Genomic DNA, 16,349 nt, shown 5'->3' with positions numbered 1-16,349 from the left:
AACTTAGAAGAGAAAATAGTGCATTCGTTTTGGCGGAAAAATGGATTCATAAGGAATCTACACCTCACTTCTATTAGTTGGGGAAAAATCCAGTTTTAGTATATTAAGTAGATACATAGATATAAGTATAGCAAGAATTAAGAGAAAGTGAATGGTAATAGATAATGTTAGTACAAGTTAATTTAGCCCTAACTCATAGGATAAACATCCTGTTGTTATTGCTACTACTAAAATAAAAATAAAAATTGTAGCTAATAATCTTAATTTGCTAATGAATCTAACCGTCATAATTTTATTTTAAATAAAAAGTTGTGAGAAAATTTTTTTAATTTTGCATCTGATATATAACGTATTTTTTTAATTTTCGTGTGAGCATTCTCCGTGCGATCCCAGTACGATTCCCATGCATCGCACGGATCATTCATGTCAACACGGTTTGTCTAACATAGTCTTCATTATTAGAACTTTAGAACTTAGTTTCATGGTACATTCATTGATTAATTTTTATTTTAAGTATAACTGTCTGACTATTTGAAGCTAAGGTAACATTTTTCCTCAAACAAAACTTGTACCACACCAAAATGGAAAAGGGTAAGATGTTTTAAATATATACTTGTGTATGTGCACACAGACCGACCTTTTTCTACATATATATAAGAAGAAAACGAACGAGAGATTTCAGTCACTTCCATATGTGATTGCAATGTTTAGTACAATGCTTTGGATTTACTACGCATTGGTTAAAAAAGATGCTACTCTTCTTCTTATCACCATTAACTCCGTTGGAATTGTTGTAGAAACTGCTTACCTTGCTATCTTCCTGTTTTATGCCCCAAAGAAGGTTAGGGTAAATGTACTTTTTTCATTCTAGCTAACTTTCTTTACTTTCTTTGATTTATGATTATTCTGTAATTAAATAAGTTGTTGTTATACAGTTTTCGATGATCAAGCTTCTCGTGTTGCTGAATGTGTTTGGGTTTGGAGCTTTGCTATTGGCAACTCTATACCTATCTAAGGGAGCCAAGCGTCTTTCTATCATTGGATGGATTTGCCTCGTTTTCAACATTAGTGTTTTCGTTGCGCCTCTCTTCATCATGGTATGTAATAACTACTAATAAGTCATAACCAGCAACATATATAGCGAGTGAGTTTCTAATAATTACTCATCATGATTGCAGAGAAAAGTGATAAAGACGAGGAGTGTGGAGTACATGCCATTCGCCTTTTCCTTCTTCTTAACCATCAACGTCGTTATGTGGTTCTTCTATGGCCTTTTCCTCAAAGATTACTACATTGCTGCAAGTAATATATATAATTCTCATCTCATCTCATCTAATCAACTACTACTTATTATTAATGAATTGAACAAAGAAGGTAAGAAATTCAAAAAAGGAAACAAAATCCTTTGAAAAAAGGAAGTTATATATTCGCACGTTGATTGATTTAAAAGTCTGTTAAGAAGGCGCGTGAAATGCACATGCCATAAGAAGCGCGTTTGAGGGTAAAGGACTTGTAACACTTGTAAGTGTCGCACGGAGAATGCTTACACGAGAATTAAAAAAATACGTTATATATCAGATGCAAAATTAAAAAAATTTTCTCACAACTTTTTATTTGAAATAAAATTATGACGGTTGGATTCATTAGCAAATTAAGATTATTAGCTACAATTTTTATTTTTATTTTTATTTTAGTAGTAGCAATAACAACAGAATGTTTATCCTATGAGTTGGGACTAAATTAACTTGTACTAACCTTAATCTATTGCCGTTCACTTTCTCTTGATTCTTATTATACTTATATATATAGTGTATTTCCTAGTTAAGTTAAAATCCTCCTCATGCTACTAATCATAGTAGATTGTTGTTATTTTTTAAATTTACCTCACTTTCATATTATGCATATGTAATATGGATCAACTTTTTTAAATATTTTAGCACTAGAAACATAAAAGCTTCTTGCAATTTTAACATAAATGCGAGTAGTAATTGATACAAAAACAAAAGAATTATTTAAACATATCTCAATAAAAACAGAACTCTAATGATTTAGAAGCACAATAATCTTATTTAACATTAAAAACTACTACATGGATGAGGATGTGGAAATCAATCTTCAAGTTTACAAATATAACTACTTCCTTTGCATCATTTTCTTCAATTTGACTATTTTCAAGAAACATGGATCCTGTCAGCAATTTTCTCCATACATATCCAAAGTAACCATACCTCTAATTTTTTTTTAAATACAAAAAAAAAATTTTTAATTATATAAGTATTAATTAATTAATTAATTAATTAATTCTTACCAAGCTATCAAGAGGGGAAGTAAATACACAAATGTTTAAGATGAGGTTAAACCATCCTATAACTGTAACACGTTTGTCTCCTTTTGTAAGGTATAAGGTTGATAGAACTATAGCTCCAATTCCAAACACATTCAACAACAAAATAATCTTAATTGTAGAAAGCTGTCACATTAAAAATAAAATTAATTATTAACTTTATAATAATTTAGAAATATGGGAGACAAGAGTTAGTTATATGAATATTCATATCCTGGCTTTCTTGGAGGAATAGATTAAGAATATGGCAAGGTATATTGATTTAATAACAATTCCAAAGATGTTTATGGTGAGGAGAAATGTTGCATCCTTCACAAATATTGCTTAATAAATCCAAAGTGTTGAACTGAACAGTGCTGTTATGTATGGAATTGCTTGAAACCCTTCTATGATTTTCTTCTTGTAAATTCTATAAAAAGTTGGCCTGTATGAAAATATAATATAATTTTAATTAATTAATATTTAATAATTAATTAATTGTCAAAGCAAAAATAATTCATCACTTACATTGGAGATAGGAACACCATAAAGAAGCATTCTTCAGCATTGAGCATTAAATTAAATATCAAACATTATAAATGAAATGCAATGCAATCTGCATTAATTATATGTGTGTGTGTGGTATTATACCAAGTTAATTATCATGTTTTTATTTAGTAACTTAGTATTTATATTTTGATATAGTATAACTCTTGAAAGATGTATACTTACTTCACAAAATATTTTTCAACCACATTATATGTACACTGAATTTAATAATCAAAATTAGTTATTAAAGTAAAATATACATTAAAAATGAGTTAAATTATACATATATTGATACATAAATATATAATAATTTTAGTATATAAATATTATTTTTTAATATTTTTATATGTTTAAATGAGATATAATTATTCATATATCTTTTTTTTTCAATTTAAACTCTAAAAAAAATAGTGTTATAATATGTTATCAGAATTTATATGATTTAAAAATTTAGAGTTCTATCTTTATTGATTTAAAAAAAATAGTTTTTCAATATAAAATTCTTAAAAATATAAAAATATTTGATGAATATGACATGCTCCAAGAAGTTTGGTGAGAGCATAGCATGGTGATAATAAGAAAGAAGGAGATGAGAAAATTGGTGAAGACCTGGAAGCTTATAATAGATAAAGTGGAGGAGAAGCTCAGTTTGTGGAAAGCTAAAGTGCTAAATAAAGCGGAAAAATTGGTGCTTATCAAGTCAGTCTTAAATAGCCTGCCGGTGTATTACTTGAGTCTGTTCAAGATGCCAAAGGCAGTTGCTGAGAAGCTTATATCATTACAAAGGCGGTTCCTGTGGTGTAAGGACGATGGTCGGAATGGCATGGCTCTGGTAAGATGGAAGTGGTGCAAGCTCCTAAGAAGCTAGGTGGTTTGGGCGTTGGGGACGCTTTGATTCGGAACACTGCTTTGTTATTTAAGTGGTGGTGGCGTTTTGCTAAGGAAGAGTGCCCGTTGTGGAAGAAGGTAGTGTGTTCATGCCGTAATTTGAACTCAAATGAACTACTCTCAACTTAAATACTATCTACTAGAGGAGGCCCATGGAAAGATATCTGCCAAGTAAATATCACGAACCAACACCTTAGGGATAAGTTGGTCACAGGCTTGTCAATGGAGGTAGGTGATGGGCAACAGACTCGATTCTGGGAGGATGTGTGGCTTCTTGGTGGAGCTCTAAAAGATCGATTTCCGAGGCTCTTCTCTGTTTCAAACCAGGAGGGTTCTGTTATTGGGACTTGTGGGTTTTGGGATAGGCTAGAGTGGATTTGGAACTTCCAATGGAGGCGTGAGCTATTCCAATGGGAATTGGAACTACTGAACCAGTTGCATGACATTTTGACACCTGTGAGGCTAGTACAAAATAGAGAGGATAGAGTGGTGTAAAAATATGATGGGCAAGGTATTTTTTCAACTAAATCGTTTGTGCAGGTATGGCAGAAGGAAATGCTACCAGAGGAGATAACCAGTTTCAGCTTTACTAGGAGTATTTGAAAAGGTTTGGTTCCACCAAGAGTGGAGCTTTTTGCTTGGTTCGTGCTGATAGGTCGAATGAATACAAAGGAAAGGCTAAGCCGGTTTGGTATCATCACTCAGGAAGATAATGTTTGTGTGTTATGTAATAATGATGTGGAGCATATATATCACTTGTTTCTAGGCTGTGCTTTTGCATGGCAGGTGTGAAATGCTTTGGATAGCAGCTTTTGGCCGACAATGGTCTTTTCTGGGTTCGATGAAAGAGCACTTTTTGAGCTGGACAGAGGAACCGCGGAGTAAGGAGAATCAAATGCAGTGGTTGAGGTGCTTCTGTACGATCCTTTGGAACATCTGGCTGGAAAGAAATAGGAGCATCTTCTAGAATACCAGCAAGGGCGTTGAAGAAATTATCAACATGACCTCCGTTAGCGCTAATGAGTGGAGTTGTGTGGATCCTTTTTGTTGTTGATGGCTATGCCGAAGATGACTGAGGATCGGTTCATGTGACTATTTTAGCTTTTAGTCTTTAGTTTTATTTTTGGTATGCTATGTTCCTGTTTGCTCCACGTTTGTTGTATTGAACTTTGCTTTAAAAAAAAGAGATGAGAAAATTAAGGCAATGGTGAAGTATGAATGCATATGAGATAACAAGAAGGATGAAATGAATAATGATATATACCTATGAGGCCGCAAATAAAAACCCAGAAATGGTGGTTGAACTCCATAAATCTTAGCAAATAATGATATATACCTGGGATATATACTTGGGATCGCACGGAAAATGCTCACAAGAAAATTAAAAAATACGTTATATATTATATGCAAAATTAAAAAAAAATTCTCACAATTTTTTATATAAAATAAAATTATGACAGTTGGATTCATTAGCAAATTAAGATTATTAGCTACAATTTTTACTAAAATCCTAACCCCTAAAACCCTAAACCCTAAACCCTCAACCCTGAAGGCGGTGAACCGAAATTAATACATTGAGCGAACCGAAAGTTGGAAACACACTGAACCCCTAAAACCTGAACCCTAAACCCTAAACTATAAACCATCAACCCTAAACTCTAAACTCTAAACCCTGAACTCTAAACCACTAAACCCTAAGCCCTAACTATTAAACCCACAGCCCTGAACACTGAACCCTGAACCCATAAACCCTAAAACCCTTAAACCCTAAACCTAAACCCTGATGTAAAAACCGTAACTAATCAACTAGTTAATTAAGTGATTATATTTTCCAAATTAGATTCCAAAAAATTGTAGTGAGAATTTGAGTACTTAAAGGAGATTTTTGGACTCAGTGGGTCTTTATGAGTCAGAAAATGTGCCTTCTGCAAAAAACCATAAAAAACCACAAATCGGAAGTTGAACCGGTTCAAGTCTGCCTGGTGCTGCGCTAGAAAAAATGGAAACAGTAAAAAACCATAGAAAAATATTAGAAATAGAAAATTGGACGTTAATTTTAAAGGTTTGGTCTGAAGTTGGAACAAACGGGCTAAAAATACTGACGGGTTAGACCAGACCCAAGTTGGACCCAAGCCCAACATATATAAGGGTTCATTTAATGAACCTATGCAGCCACAACATCATTAAACATACACACACTCAGCAGCAAAGAAAAGAAAGAAGAGGAAGAAGAAAATACTATTCACATATCTCTTCTTTTCGCGATATCTCGAGCTACGGTGCTCCGATTTACGTGCCGTCAGCGGCTACGTGTTCCTTGTAAAGAGCTCTACAAAACTCATATAAGAAACTGGAATGGAAAGCTGGAAATCCTCTCAGTTATTCTCTCCAAAATTCTGAGATTTTTTTAGGGCTTTGGGTTAAATGAGTTTTGTGATTTTGGATGTTTAGGTTTGCTCTAATCCTTGCTTAGCATTGGATTTTGGCTATCAAATCTGTTGAAAAAGGTAAGAGACATTAAACCTTTGTGATATTATGTTTAAATAGAACCCTAGGTTGATTTGTGATGGTTTATGCATATATAGTTTGATTATTGTGAGTTTGGAGCTTGTTGGTGCTTGTTGGAGTTACATTGGTGGCTTGCTTGTGGTTGGAAGCTCATTGGGTGCTCAATTTTGAGTTTTGGTTCATATAAGGAATCGGCCAAGGTATGATTTTGGTTTCCTCTATGTAATATATAATATTTCTGGACACTTAGGCTAGTGACCCATAGGATAGGATTGAATTAAATTGGTTGTTGGAATTATTGTATGATGATGTATGATGATTTGATGATTTGGGTTGTTGATGAATTGAAATGTTGATGTTGATAGTATGGTATTGAGGATTGAGATTGAAATTGATTATGATGATTGTTGGAAACGGTGGAATGGAATTTGATTAATGTGTTGATTTAAAAAATGAATGTATTGTTATGTATTTGATAATGGAAATTGATGAATGTGGTTGGTGGAGGAATGATTATAGTGTTATATATTTGATATTTGAGGTTGAGGATACTGAAGGGTGAATGAAAAATTTGGTATGAATGGTAGATTGTGACACAAAGGGTGAGTTATGAGGTAAATTGGAGTTGGTATGGTTTTGGTCTGATTTTGGTTGAAATATTTTGAAAGTTGAGGTTTGGCAAAATTCTGCATAATCTATTTTCTGGCAGCAGCTTCGGACGCTTTTTGGGAACGATCTAACCATCACAATTGAATGGGATTATTTTTTCTCGAATCTTTGTGATGTGTGGAAAAATTCTGGAAATTTTGGTTAATGTTTAACGGTTGGATTATGAGATATAAATTTTTGAAGTTTGTTACTTTAAAACTGATTTTCTGCTGCTACATAATCAAATCAAAAACTTTCCAAGCCTATATCTCCCAATCCTGATCATAGTTTTGAATGGGACCAAAAGGACATTGAGACTTGGACTGTTTTCTTGTTTGTATCAAAATTTTAGACTATTATAAATTTTGTAGAAGGAGTTGTACTCGTTTTAAAAATAGAGCTCTTAGCTATTTTGACAGCAAAACTAGTTTTTGAAAGTAAACTTGTAATCAATATAACTCTCTCAAAAAAATGATTTTTATATGAGACTTTTACTGATATAAAGCTCTATGAGTCTATTTTATTTTTGGAAAATTTCAAATACATCAAATGAAAATATGATTTTTGGTGGATTTTCTAAGAACAGGGTAGCTTGCTGTCTTGGTGCAGAGATTTCAAACTTAAAATAAGTTTTTGCAAGAGAAATGTTTTCTTTTTTTATTTTATTCAACTAAACTATTTCAACTGGGTTCAAATCTATAGGATACTTTTGTTTTGAGTCTAGAGACGGAGAATTAGGCTTGTAAACTCCTGTGACACCTATTTAAGACTTTTGGCTCGTTTTTGGATATCAAAACGTAGAGAAGGTCCTAAGTGATTTTAACTTGGTAATTTGATAAAAAGTTAGAAAACGATGGCTTAGGTTTCGGATGTACTGAGGATGGGCTTGGTGGAATGAGAACGAGGAATGGAGATGTTGGATTGAAAGTGGTTGAGATGAGTCGAGGACTCGGAATGAGATGATGGATCCATGGCATACTGAAAAATATTTTTTGAAAACCACTAATATATCATTTGTATATTGAGATTATGAGACGCTATGCGCCTGGAGGGAGGGCGGTTGGATCACACCTGTCGAGGTAGCGGCGACAGTGTAAGGGTGGTGGTTCGTCCCGCTTGCATTGAGATGCGAGGTCGGTGGCAAGAGTATCCCGCTCGCATCCCTTCGGATCAATAGAGCGTGCAAGCGCAAAATCCTAGACAATGATCCGAACACTATATCTCAAGGGTTCCCATATGATGATTCCGAAGGGCAACGTCTCCATGGAAATGTGGTTGAACCGACAATGTGATATCACAGCCAATAGGGCAGGAATTCATCGTGTGCATTTTCTATCTATTTGTATGCTTTGTCAACCTGTAATTGTATGCCTAATTGAATAACATGCCTATTTGCTTACTTGAACTACTTACCTTATATGCTTCTACTTGTGTTTTACTTGCATTGCTATTAATTGTGTATTCTGTTGAGATTGAGGAGGTTCGGAGGGCGGTGGCGATGGGATTGCATGGAGGATTGGTTGGTGAAGGCTGTTGGACAGCGGTGTTTAGTTAAAATAGAAATTCCTTAAGATAGAGTACACTGTCTAGTTATGTTAAAATATATATGATACTTATTTGTTTTAGTATGCCTTAAGATTGAATCTTATGATGGATATGAAGTCTAAGATTGCCTTTGGCGTCCCGGGGTCTTATATCTTACATCACTGGGCACAGTTACCATACTGAGAACCTCCGGTTCTCATACCATATTTCTGTTGTATTTTTTAGATGCATGTCGTAACCCACCTCGGTGAGTTGCTTTGATGGTGACAGGAGCGGAGGATATCTATCTGTTTTGAAGTCTTTTGATCTCTTTTGTATATGTCTCTCATCTTTTGTATTTTGCTTTGCCTAGAGGCTTGAATTTGAGAGAACAAAACTTGTGTAAGCTGTTTTTATTGTCTGGTTTCATGTATGGTCTATTCCCTCGCCTTTATCTTGATATATTCTGTAAGAGGGATAGGAATTGTATTGGATAATGCTTGTGTTACTATATATGTATGTATGTATATATATATATGTATGTATGTATGTATGAGCTTAGAACTGTCGTAATCCTTGATTAACCTTTGCTTTACGACGCGAGGTAAAACTTAGGCTAATTAGGGTGTTACACCTGAACCCTGAACCCCTGAACCCTAAACCTTGAACACAAAACATGTAACTAGCACTACACCTGATTCCCGTTTCTCAAAATAAATTCTAATTATTCAACTTAGAAATTAATACACTAAACAAATCCAAAAACTGCATATATCATATAGAATTTCACAAAAAAGTGACTATTCATTAAAGACTAACAAAAGTCAGAAATTAAGCCTGCTATAACCATGGTGAACCGAAATTTGCTCATGGGTAACATTTACATTAATAAAAATTAAAACTTCTACAATCCTCTCTTGGATAATTCATATCTGGTGCATTGTAAAGAGTGGAGCTTGACTGAATCGATGATCTGGGGTCTAAAAGGTTCAACTACAAAAGACATAATTAATTGTATATTAGCAAAATGAACAATTGAATTTGTAACTAATCAAAAGCAAGTCAATTTTACCTCGCTTGGAGCTGTCTTTTTCTTTTTCTTCATGGCATTTGAGATCTTTTTTTTCAGATTTGATCTAAGTCTATTCTTGGGCCGACCTCTTGTTTTGACATGTGGTGGGCTTTGAAGGTCATTCACATTGCTTAACGTCACTTCTTCGTGGGTTAACAAACTTATTCCTTTGCTTCTCTCTTGATATTCTTCCATCTCCACCATGACCTTGTCAAATGCTCGGTGCAAAATTCTGGTAACTCTTCAGACTCAGATGCAAATTCACATATATATATTGTGGGATCGAAACACCAATTCATCAAACCTCTTACTTCTTGGCTCCAGTAGAGGTTCATCTTGGCTGATCTTGATGTGTATATGCCTCCTCTTTATGTTCTTACTCCAGCATTCCAATATGCATTTCAGTGCCACGTTATCCACTCGCTCAAAGTTTAGAACGCTTATGGAATGGCGACACAATATGCCCCTAGACTCAAACAGCAAGCAATGGCACTTTACATCTCATGATACTGCGTTGTAGGTGACGACAAACTTGTTGAATGTGGAGTTCAAAACCTGCTCTATGACTTCATATGTTGTGAAACCTAGGGTGGAATGCATTGATCTTGTGATACAATTCACTTTACCTCTGAATTGAGCTTGAACTTCTCTGAACTTCTCATGGGTATATACATGCTAAAATTGTGCCTCTATTGCTGATTTTGTTGCGCATGGTATCACAGTATGAAAATCTGCAGCATCAAATTCTCTCTCTGCTTGCTCTCTGATTGCTAGGCAATTGTCGTATTGCTTCATGAATTGTCTCAAGGAGCTATTCCGTGTGATGAACTTGTTAAAAAATGAATGCATGCTCTCGCCCCTTTGTGTGCTTCTCATCCCAACCCAAAAGTGGTGATCCAAGTAAACATGAATCCTGATGGTTTCAGTGGCTAAGAGAAGGGGGGTTGAATATTAGCCCCCTTTTTCTTGAATACACTTTCTGGTCTTTGAGGAGACTTTTCTGTTTTTGTCTCGTCCCTAGCCACGAGACTTTTTATTTTTGTCTCGTCACTTGGCACGAGATATTTTTTATTTTAGCTCCTATACAGCAGAAACAGAAATGGAGTAGTAGAGAGAGAAGATTACACCCAGATATATCCTGGTTCAGCTGCTAAGTGCAATGCAGCCTACATCCAGTCTCCATCACAATAATGATAGAATTTCACTATAATCATCCAGATTACAAACTGTAAAGTGCTAACCCAACTTACAAGGAGATTCCCACAGAATCATGAAATACAACATAGATGAGCAAAGGAACTCTAAGACATCTATGGCTTTTTCTTTTAATTTTGCACTCTCTGCCTTTTTCCGCTCTATGGCTTTTTCTTACAAACCTCACTGTTTTCCTTTTTCATGAGACTCAAGACATGACAAAATTAAACAAAAAAATTACAAAATAAAATACATTGAAAGAGAAGAAAATCTGTAAGCTTAGGTAGCTATGAGACTTCTGTGCCTTGCACTCTCAAACTTTCTCCCTTTTTTTTTTCAAACCGTGACTGTTCACCCCATTTTATAGAGAAGTGAAGCCTTCACAGTTGAAACAAAAACCAAGCTTAACTTCTTTTCCTTCAAAACAGATCCGGTTCGGCCACACAGAGAGAAGAGGTAACTCATGCAAAACCCAACATGCAAATACCTCTAATTCTTCCTTGGTCATCACTCTTCATCAATCCGAGCGCTCCATCCTTGGCTTGCTCTCCAAGATGGATTTCTGGCCCTTGATGCTTCATGATGATGATGGCTTCATCTGCTCCAATCTCTGCCTCTTCCATCACTTCGCTACTCTAGCTACTTCCTGTGGTGGTTGAGCATAATCAGAGACAAGCCATGCTTCCAAGAATCTCCTCCTTGTTGGCCGAATCCTCTTCTTTCTTTTTTGAGTATGAAGGACTCAAGATTACCTCACCAAATCTTACCACTTTTGGTGATATAATCTCAGCCACAGCATACTTTTATTTTGTTATGTTTTCTTACCATCATCATGATGGTCTTAAGACGTGCTCCATCTTCTTTTCGGTGAGTAGGTGTAGCTTCCATAGCATCCATTGTTTTCTGGTTAATGACCAAAGAGAAGAAAGAGATGAGAGAGAAGAAACAATCTTGGAAGAAAAGTAATTTAATGAAATAAACAAAAATTAATTGAGAAGATGTTGCTTTTACTTCCCTTAGGTGGAGTAGCGTGAAGCATAATGATTTTCATCAAATCAAAGTCAAATTCTCTCTCATATTTTCAACACTAGCAAATTGAATTTGAAATCCATCCAAAGAGTGAGATGGAATCCGTTGGAAGCATTTGAAGCTCTGTTTTCTTTTGCTTCATGGTTTTGGACCATGCATGAGGATAATTTTTGGGCTTGTATTAATAATTGATAAAAACTGGCCCAATGAATAAAAATGATTTCAGCCATGAGCAAATGATAACATTTGCTTTCCTGATGAATTTTTGGATCAAGCATTGAATTACTTAAACATAGAACATAGTTGGGCTTTGAAGCAATGAGATTTATTCTGGCCCAATAAGTATCACAACAATTCAGCTACACTCATCATAAGCATTAAACTAAAGTTGAATGTAATTGAGCTTTCACCAGAATTTTGTTTTCGGCCCAATAATAAACTGCATCACAAAATTATTAATTAACATGTGTTAAATGAAAATTAAATTAATAATTTTGTAATTAATATAATTAATAATGTTTAGTCATCACAAATATTAATTTAGAATTTTCCAAACTCATCAAATCCATATATGCCAATTCTCGTACAGCTTTGCAAACTAAACCGAACCCATAAGATCTGGTGAACCGAAAACAGCACATGCTTCGAAAAAAAAAAAAGATATGAGCATAAAAATCATTCGAATTGAAATCTCAATTAACTGAAAGCCACTTGTTGCTGTACTTTCTAAAAAAAATCGATCCAGTTTCAGTCGAATACTTCTTTTGGGTATGAGTTCCCTAAGAAACTAGCGTCTATGTTCCTCACAACATCGACTCTCCATTCGCCCCTTTATGGGAATCGTTCTTTAACCAAGCCCCAAAAGCACACTTCACCATCTACGTCCACGTGGACAAGACTAGATCCATTTGGACGCCACACCCCTTCAGTGTCTTCCATAGCCGCATCATTCCCTCCAAGCACATTGTTAGAAACTCTCCCACACTTGCTGCAGCACCGCGCAGGTTACTCGCATGCGCTCTTGTGGACGATCGAGACAACTATATGTTCATACTTCTCAGCACTTCGTGCATTCCACTACACTCTTTTCGCTTCACGTACCACAGCTTGCAAACTCAAACAAAAGCTTTATTTAACTTTGTTATTCTTTACTTTTGACATTTTTTATGGTTGATTTTTAATTTGTTGTTCTTTATTGCTGGCTGCTACGTTACTCATCAATGCTGATCGCAGCTATTTGTTGTTCCCCTTTTGAATTGGTTATTGATTTTGATTTGTTGTTCTTCACTGCTCACTGCTACTACTGCTATTCTTTTTTAAATTTGTTAATTGTTATTAATTTTAATTTGTTGTTCTATTTTTTTGTGCTTGATTTTAGTAATTTTATCTCCACTGTTGTTCTAATAACTGCTGTTAATTTTTGCTTATAATATGTTATTGATTGAGTGATTTATTGTTGTTCTATAAACATTGTGGAATTGAAAAGAAAAAGAAAAAAAAATTAAGATAAGAACTAAGAAGCCACAAATGTATGTAGTGAAAATCCAAATAACACTCCTTTGAGGTGTAGTTTGTGGATTTTTTTTTAAAATTCCTGAAAACCTATTTTGTGTAAAACGTTCCGAAATATAAAAACATTATGTAAACCACATGTCATCTTTCAGCATTAATTATATATAGTGGATGACCACCATAATAAGCATTGTTTTAATTTAGATTTTTAAAAGCTTCCCCTCTTTAAATAAATAAATATTAATTTACTAAAAAAGTATTCAATATAATTTAACAATCATTTTAAACTATAATGGTTTTTGTTTATTGTTCTTTTATCTTTTGTTTTTTCTTCAAAAAAAAAAAGGAAAAAAACCTTAACTCTATAATATACAGTGTGCGTGGATTCTCATTTTCTTGACAAGGGTGATAATGGATGAAGGTTTTAACTTTTAATAATACTAAAGTTGAAATAAGACAAAATTTTGACAAGGGTGATAATACTAAAGTATATAAATATATAAAGTAATTATGAATAACAGCATATTGATAGATAATTACTAAGAAATCCAAGGATAATATTACAATACCAAGTTACCGATGTCCATAGTTTGTTTGTACGCACTGAAATGCAAGAACGACAAATTGTAGTTCTGAGTACTGATATTAATACAGCATTTGTTGGCCACTAGGTCGCCACTATGAGCAATTAAAATCATTTCTTTTTTGCATGCATCACTTAATTTTTATTTTCGTTTTTAAATGATTTTTTTAATCAAATTAGTTACTAAAAGATAAAATATAAGTCAAATTAGTTCTTCCGTCAGTTGAATGATGATGTGTCACATTAAATGTCACGTGGCACACCACATGGTAGGTCAGTGACACGTGTCACTTGACATATAAAAAAGTTTTTTATGGTCAAAATAGTCCTTGAAAGTCCAAACGTAAGTTGTTACGGCCTGGCCCAAAAAACGCACGGGCCGGTCCGACCCGATCTCTACCCGACCCGGTCACGTGCCCTCCAATCGACCCGGACACGCGCCCTGTACGGCTCACACGCAGCTGCAGGACAACGTCCTCGGAAATATGGGCCTGTCCTCGTCTTGGGGCCCACTACTGACATATATATAAGGAGAAGATTGGCTCTTCCCCCGAGGTACGTCACCTTCCACATCACTTCCCCTGCTTGTACGATTTCTGACTTAGGCGTCGGAGTGTCTTTGCAGGTGGCACCCCCCCTCGTCCATTCACCAGCCCAAGTGCTCGTCAGCTCGAGTAGTCCGCTACCAGTGCGACCCAAGTCAAGGCGTCCCCACCTATCCACCCTTTCACTTGTACTCCCGACCTGTCTGGAACCCGATTACCGAACATTGGCACCGTCTGTGGGGACCCTCTTTGCCTGAATGGAAGTCGCGCCGGGCCCCGGCGACCGAGCTCGAGTAGCCGGAGCGGAGGGGGCAGCCTCCGTCGCCTCACAACGAGGAGGCCGGAGATCCCCCCAACAACACGCGAGAACCCGACCGTTCGGGGGAACGGGCGGCGATAGCGCCATAATAATGCAGGAGCTACGCCACAGAGTCCAGAACCTTGAACGACAGCTAGCCGACCGGGAGAGGGATGGATGGTCTACCGATCCAAGCTACACCCCGTCTCCCGGGGGCGAGGAGGAAGAGAGCTCTCACCGAAGCCACTCACGGCGTATATCTGCATCCCGGACGGAAACAGAGGAATCACCTATTCCAAGAAGACGGAACGACACGGTCATCTACTCTCGCGGCAGACAAACTCGCCGAACGACAAGAGGTCGTGAGGACGGAGAAGGGAAAACCGAGAGAACACGACAACCTGTGATAATGGGTGCCACGCCGTTCCACCGATCTATCCTCGAGGTCCGGTTGCCGAAACACTTCGACAAACCGACGGACATGAGGTATGACGGAACCCAAGACCCTCTAGAACATCTCACGGCCTTTGAGGCTAGAATGAACCTAGAGGGAGTAGGCGACGAGGTAAGGTGCCGCGCCTTCCCGGTAACCTTAGCAGGACCAGCGATCAGATGGTTTAATGGCCTCCCTCAAGGCTCCATTTACAGTTTCCCGGACATCAGCCGCGCCTTCCTGGCCCAATTCACAACACGAATAGCAAAAGCCAAGCATCCTATCAACCTTCTCGGGGTAACCCAGAGACAGGGAGAGCCGACCAGAAGGTACTTGGATCGGTTCAACGACGAATGCTTGGAAATCGACGGCTTAACCGACTCGGTGGCCAGTCTCTGCCTGACGAATGGCCTCCTCAACGAGAACTTTCGAAAACACCTCACCACGAAGCCGGTTTGGACAATGCATGAAATCCAAACGGTGGCGAAGGAGTACATCAACGACGAGGAGGTCAGCCGAGTAGTGGCAGCCAATAAGCGGCAGCCCGGTTACGGCCAGGCTCGGCAGTCCGGAGGAGACGGTGAAAGAACAAAGGAAAAGGCTAGAGAGGAGGCATCGAACAAGGCACCTAGGCCGTTCCCTCGAGTTGGGAAATTTACTAACTACACTCCACTCGCCCTTCCCATAGTGGAAGTTTACCAACAAATAGCTGAGAAGGGAATTCTTCCGAAACCCCGACCACTCAAGGACCGCACGGGTGGAAACAAGAACCTTTATTGTGATTACCATAAGGGATACGGCCATCAAACACAGGACTGTTTCGACCTGAAGGATGCATTAGAACAGGCGATAAGGGAAGGAAAACTAGCAGCGTTCTCCCACCTCATCAGGGAGCCGAGAAGGCGTTATCGCGACCAGGACGAGGAAGGCAAGACACGCTCGGCCAAGCGGCGACAGGAGCCCGAAGATAGAGACCATGGCCTCACTGTAATAAACGTGGTAATGGCAAAAAACGCCGCACCAAAGTCCCGGTCGGCACACAAGAAGGACGCCAAGATTCTGGCGATCTCATCTCAACCAGTGCAAAACACCAAAAAACCTCCATCCATTTCTTTCGGCCCAGAAGACCAATGGTTCAGCGACGCCCCGGAAAACCCACCCATGGTCATAACGGCCAGGGTGGGAACCGGCCTCGTCAAACGGATCCTTGTCGACACTGGAGCTGATTCAAACATCATGTTCC

At 37.2% G+C, this 16,349-nt stretch overlaps 2 protein-coding genes across 2 annotated transcripts in view; both read left to right on the top strand.

Annotated features, from left to right (window-relative positions):
* The window catches only part of LOC107485517 (uncharacterized), an 82,625-nt gene that overhangs the window by 36,418 nt on the left and 29,858 nt on the right, over window positions 1-16,349 (top strand). The gene's annotated exons all lie outside the window — the stretch shown is intronic.
* Window positions 620-4,363, top strand: LOC107485453 (bidirectional sugar transporter SWEET14-like). Its single transcript, XM_052260098.1, has 5 exons — window positions 620-847; window positions 936-1,097; window positions 1,179-1,302; window positions 3,975-4,216; window positions 4,301-4,363. Exons 1-5 carry the CDS (start codon window positions 620-622, stop codon window positions 4,361-4,363), a joined length of 819 nt encoding a protein of 272 aa, XP_052116058.1.

Source organism: Arachis duranensis, chromosome 4 (genome assembly GCF_000817695.3).
Source record: "Arachis duranensis cultivar V14167 chromosome 4, aradu.V14167.gnm2.J7QH, whole genome shotgun sequence".
Classification (NCBI taxonomy): domain Eukaryota; kingdom Viridiplantae; phylum Streptophyta; class Magnoliopsida; order Fabales; family Fabaceae; genus Arachis; species Arachis duranensis.
The sequence above is the reverse complement of the archived record's forward strand: the minus strand, read 5'-3'. Positions and strand labels throughout refer to the sequence as shown.

Excerpts from the sequence above, each read along its gene's own strand:
- LOC107485453 (XM_052260098.1), top strand. The coding sequence starts at position 620 with ATGTGCACACAGACCGACCTTTTTCTACATATATATAAGAAGAAAACG. Across the intron at positions 848-935 it reads ATGCCCCAAAGAAGGTTAGG|TTTTCGATGATCAAGCTTCT; the intron begins GTAAATGTACTT and ends GTTGTTATACAG. Across the intron at positions 4,217-4,300 it reads TGCATGACATTTTGACACCT|GTATGGCAGAAGGAAATGCT; the intron begins GTGAGGCTAGTA and ends TCGTTTGTGCAG.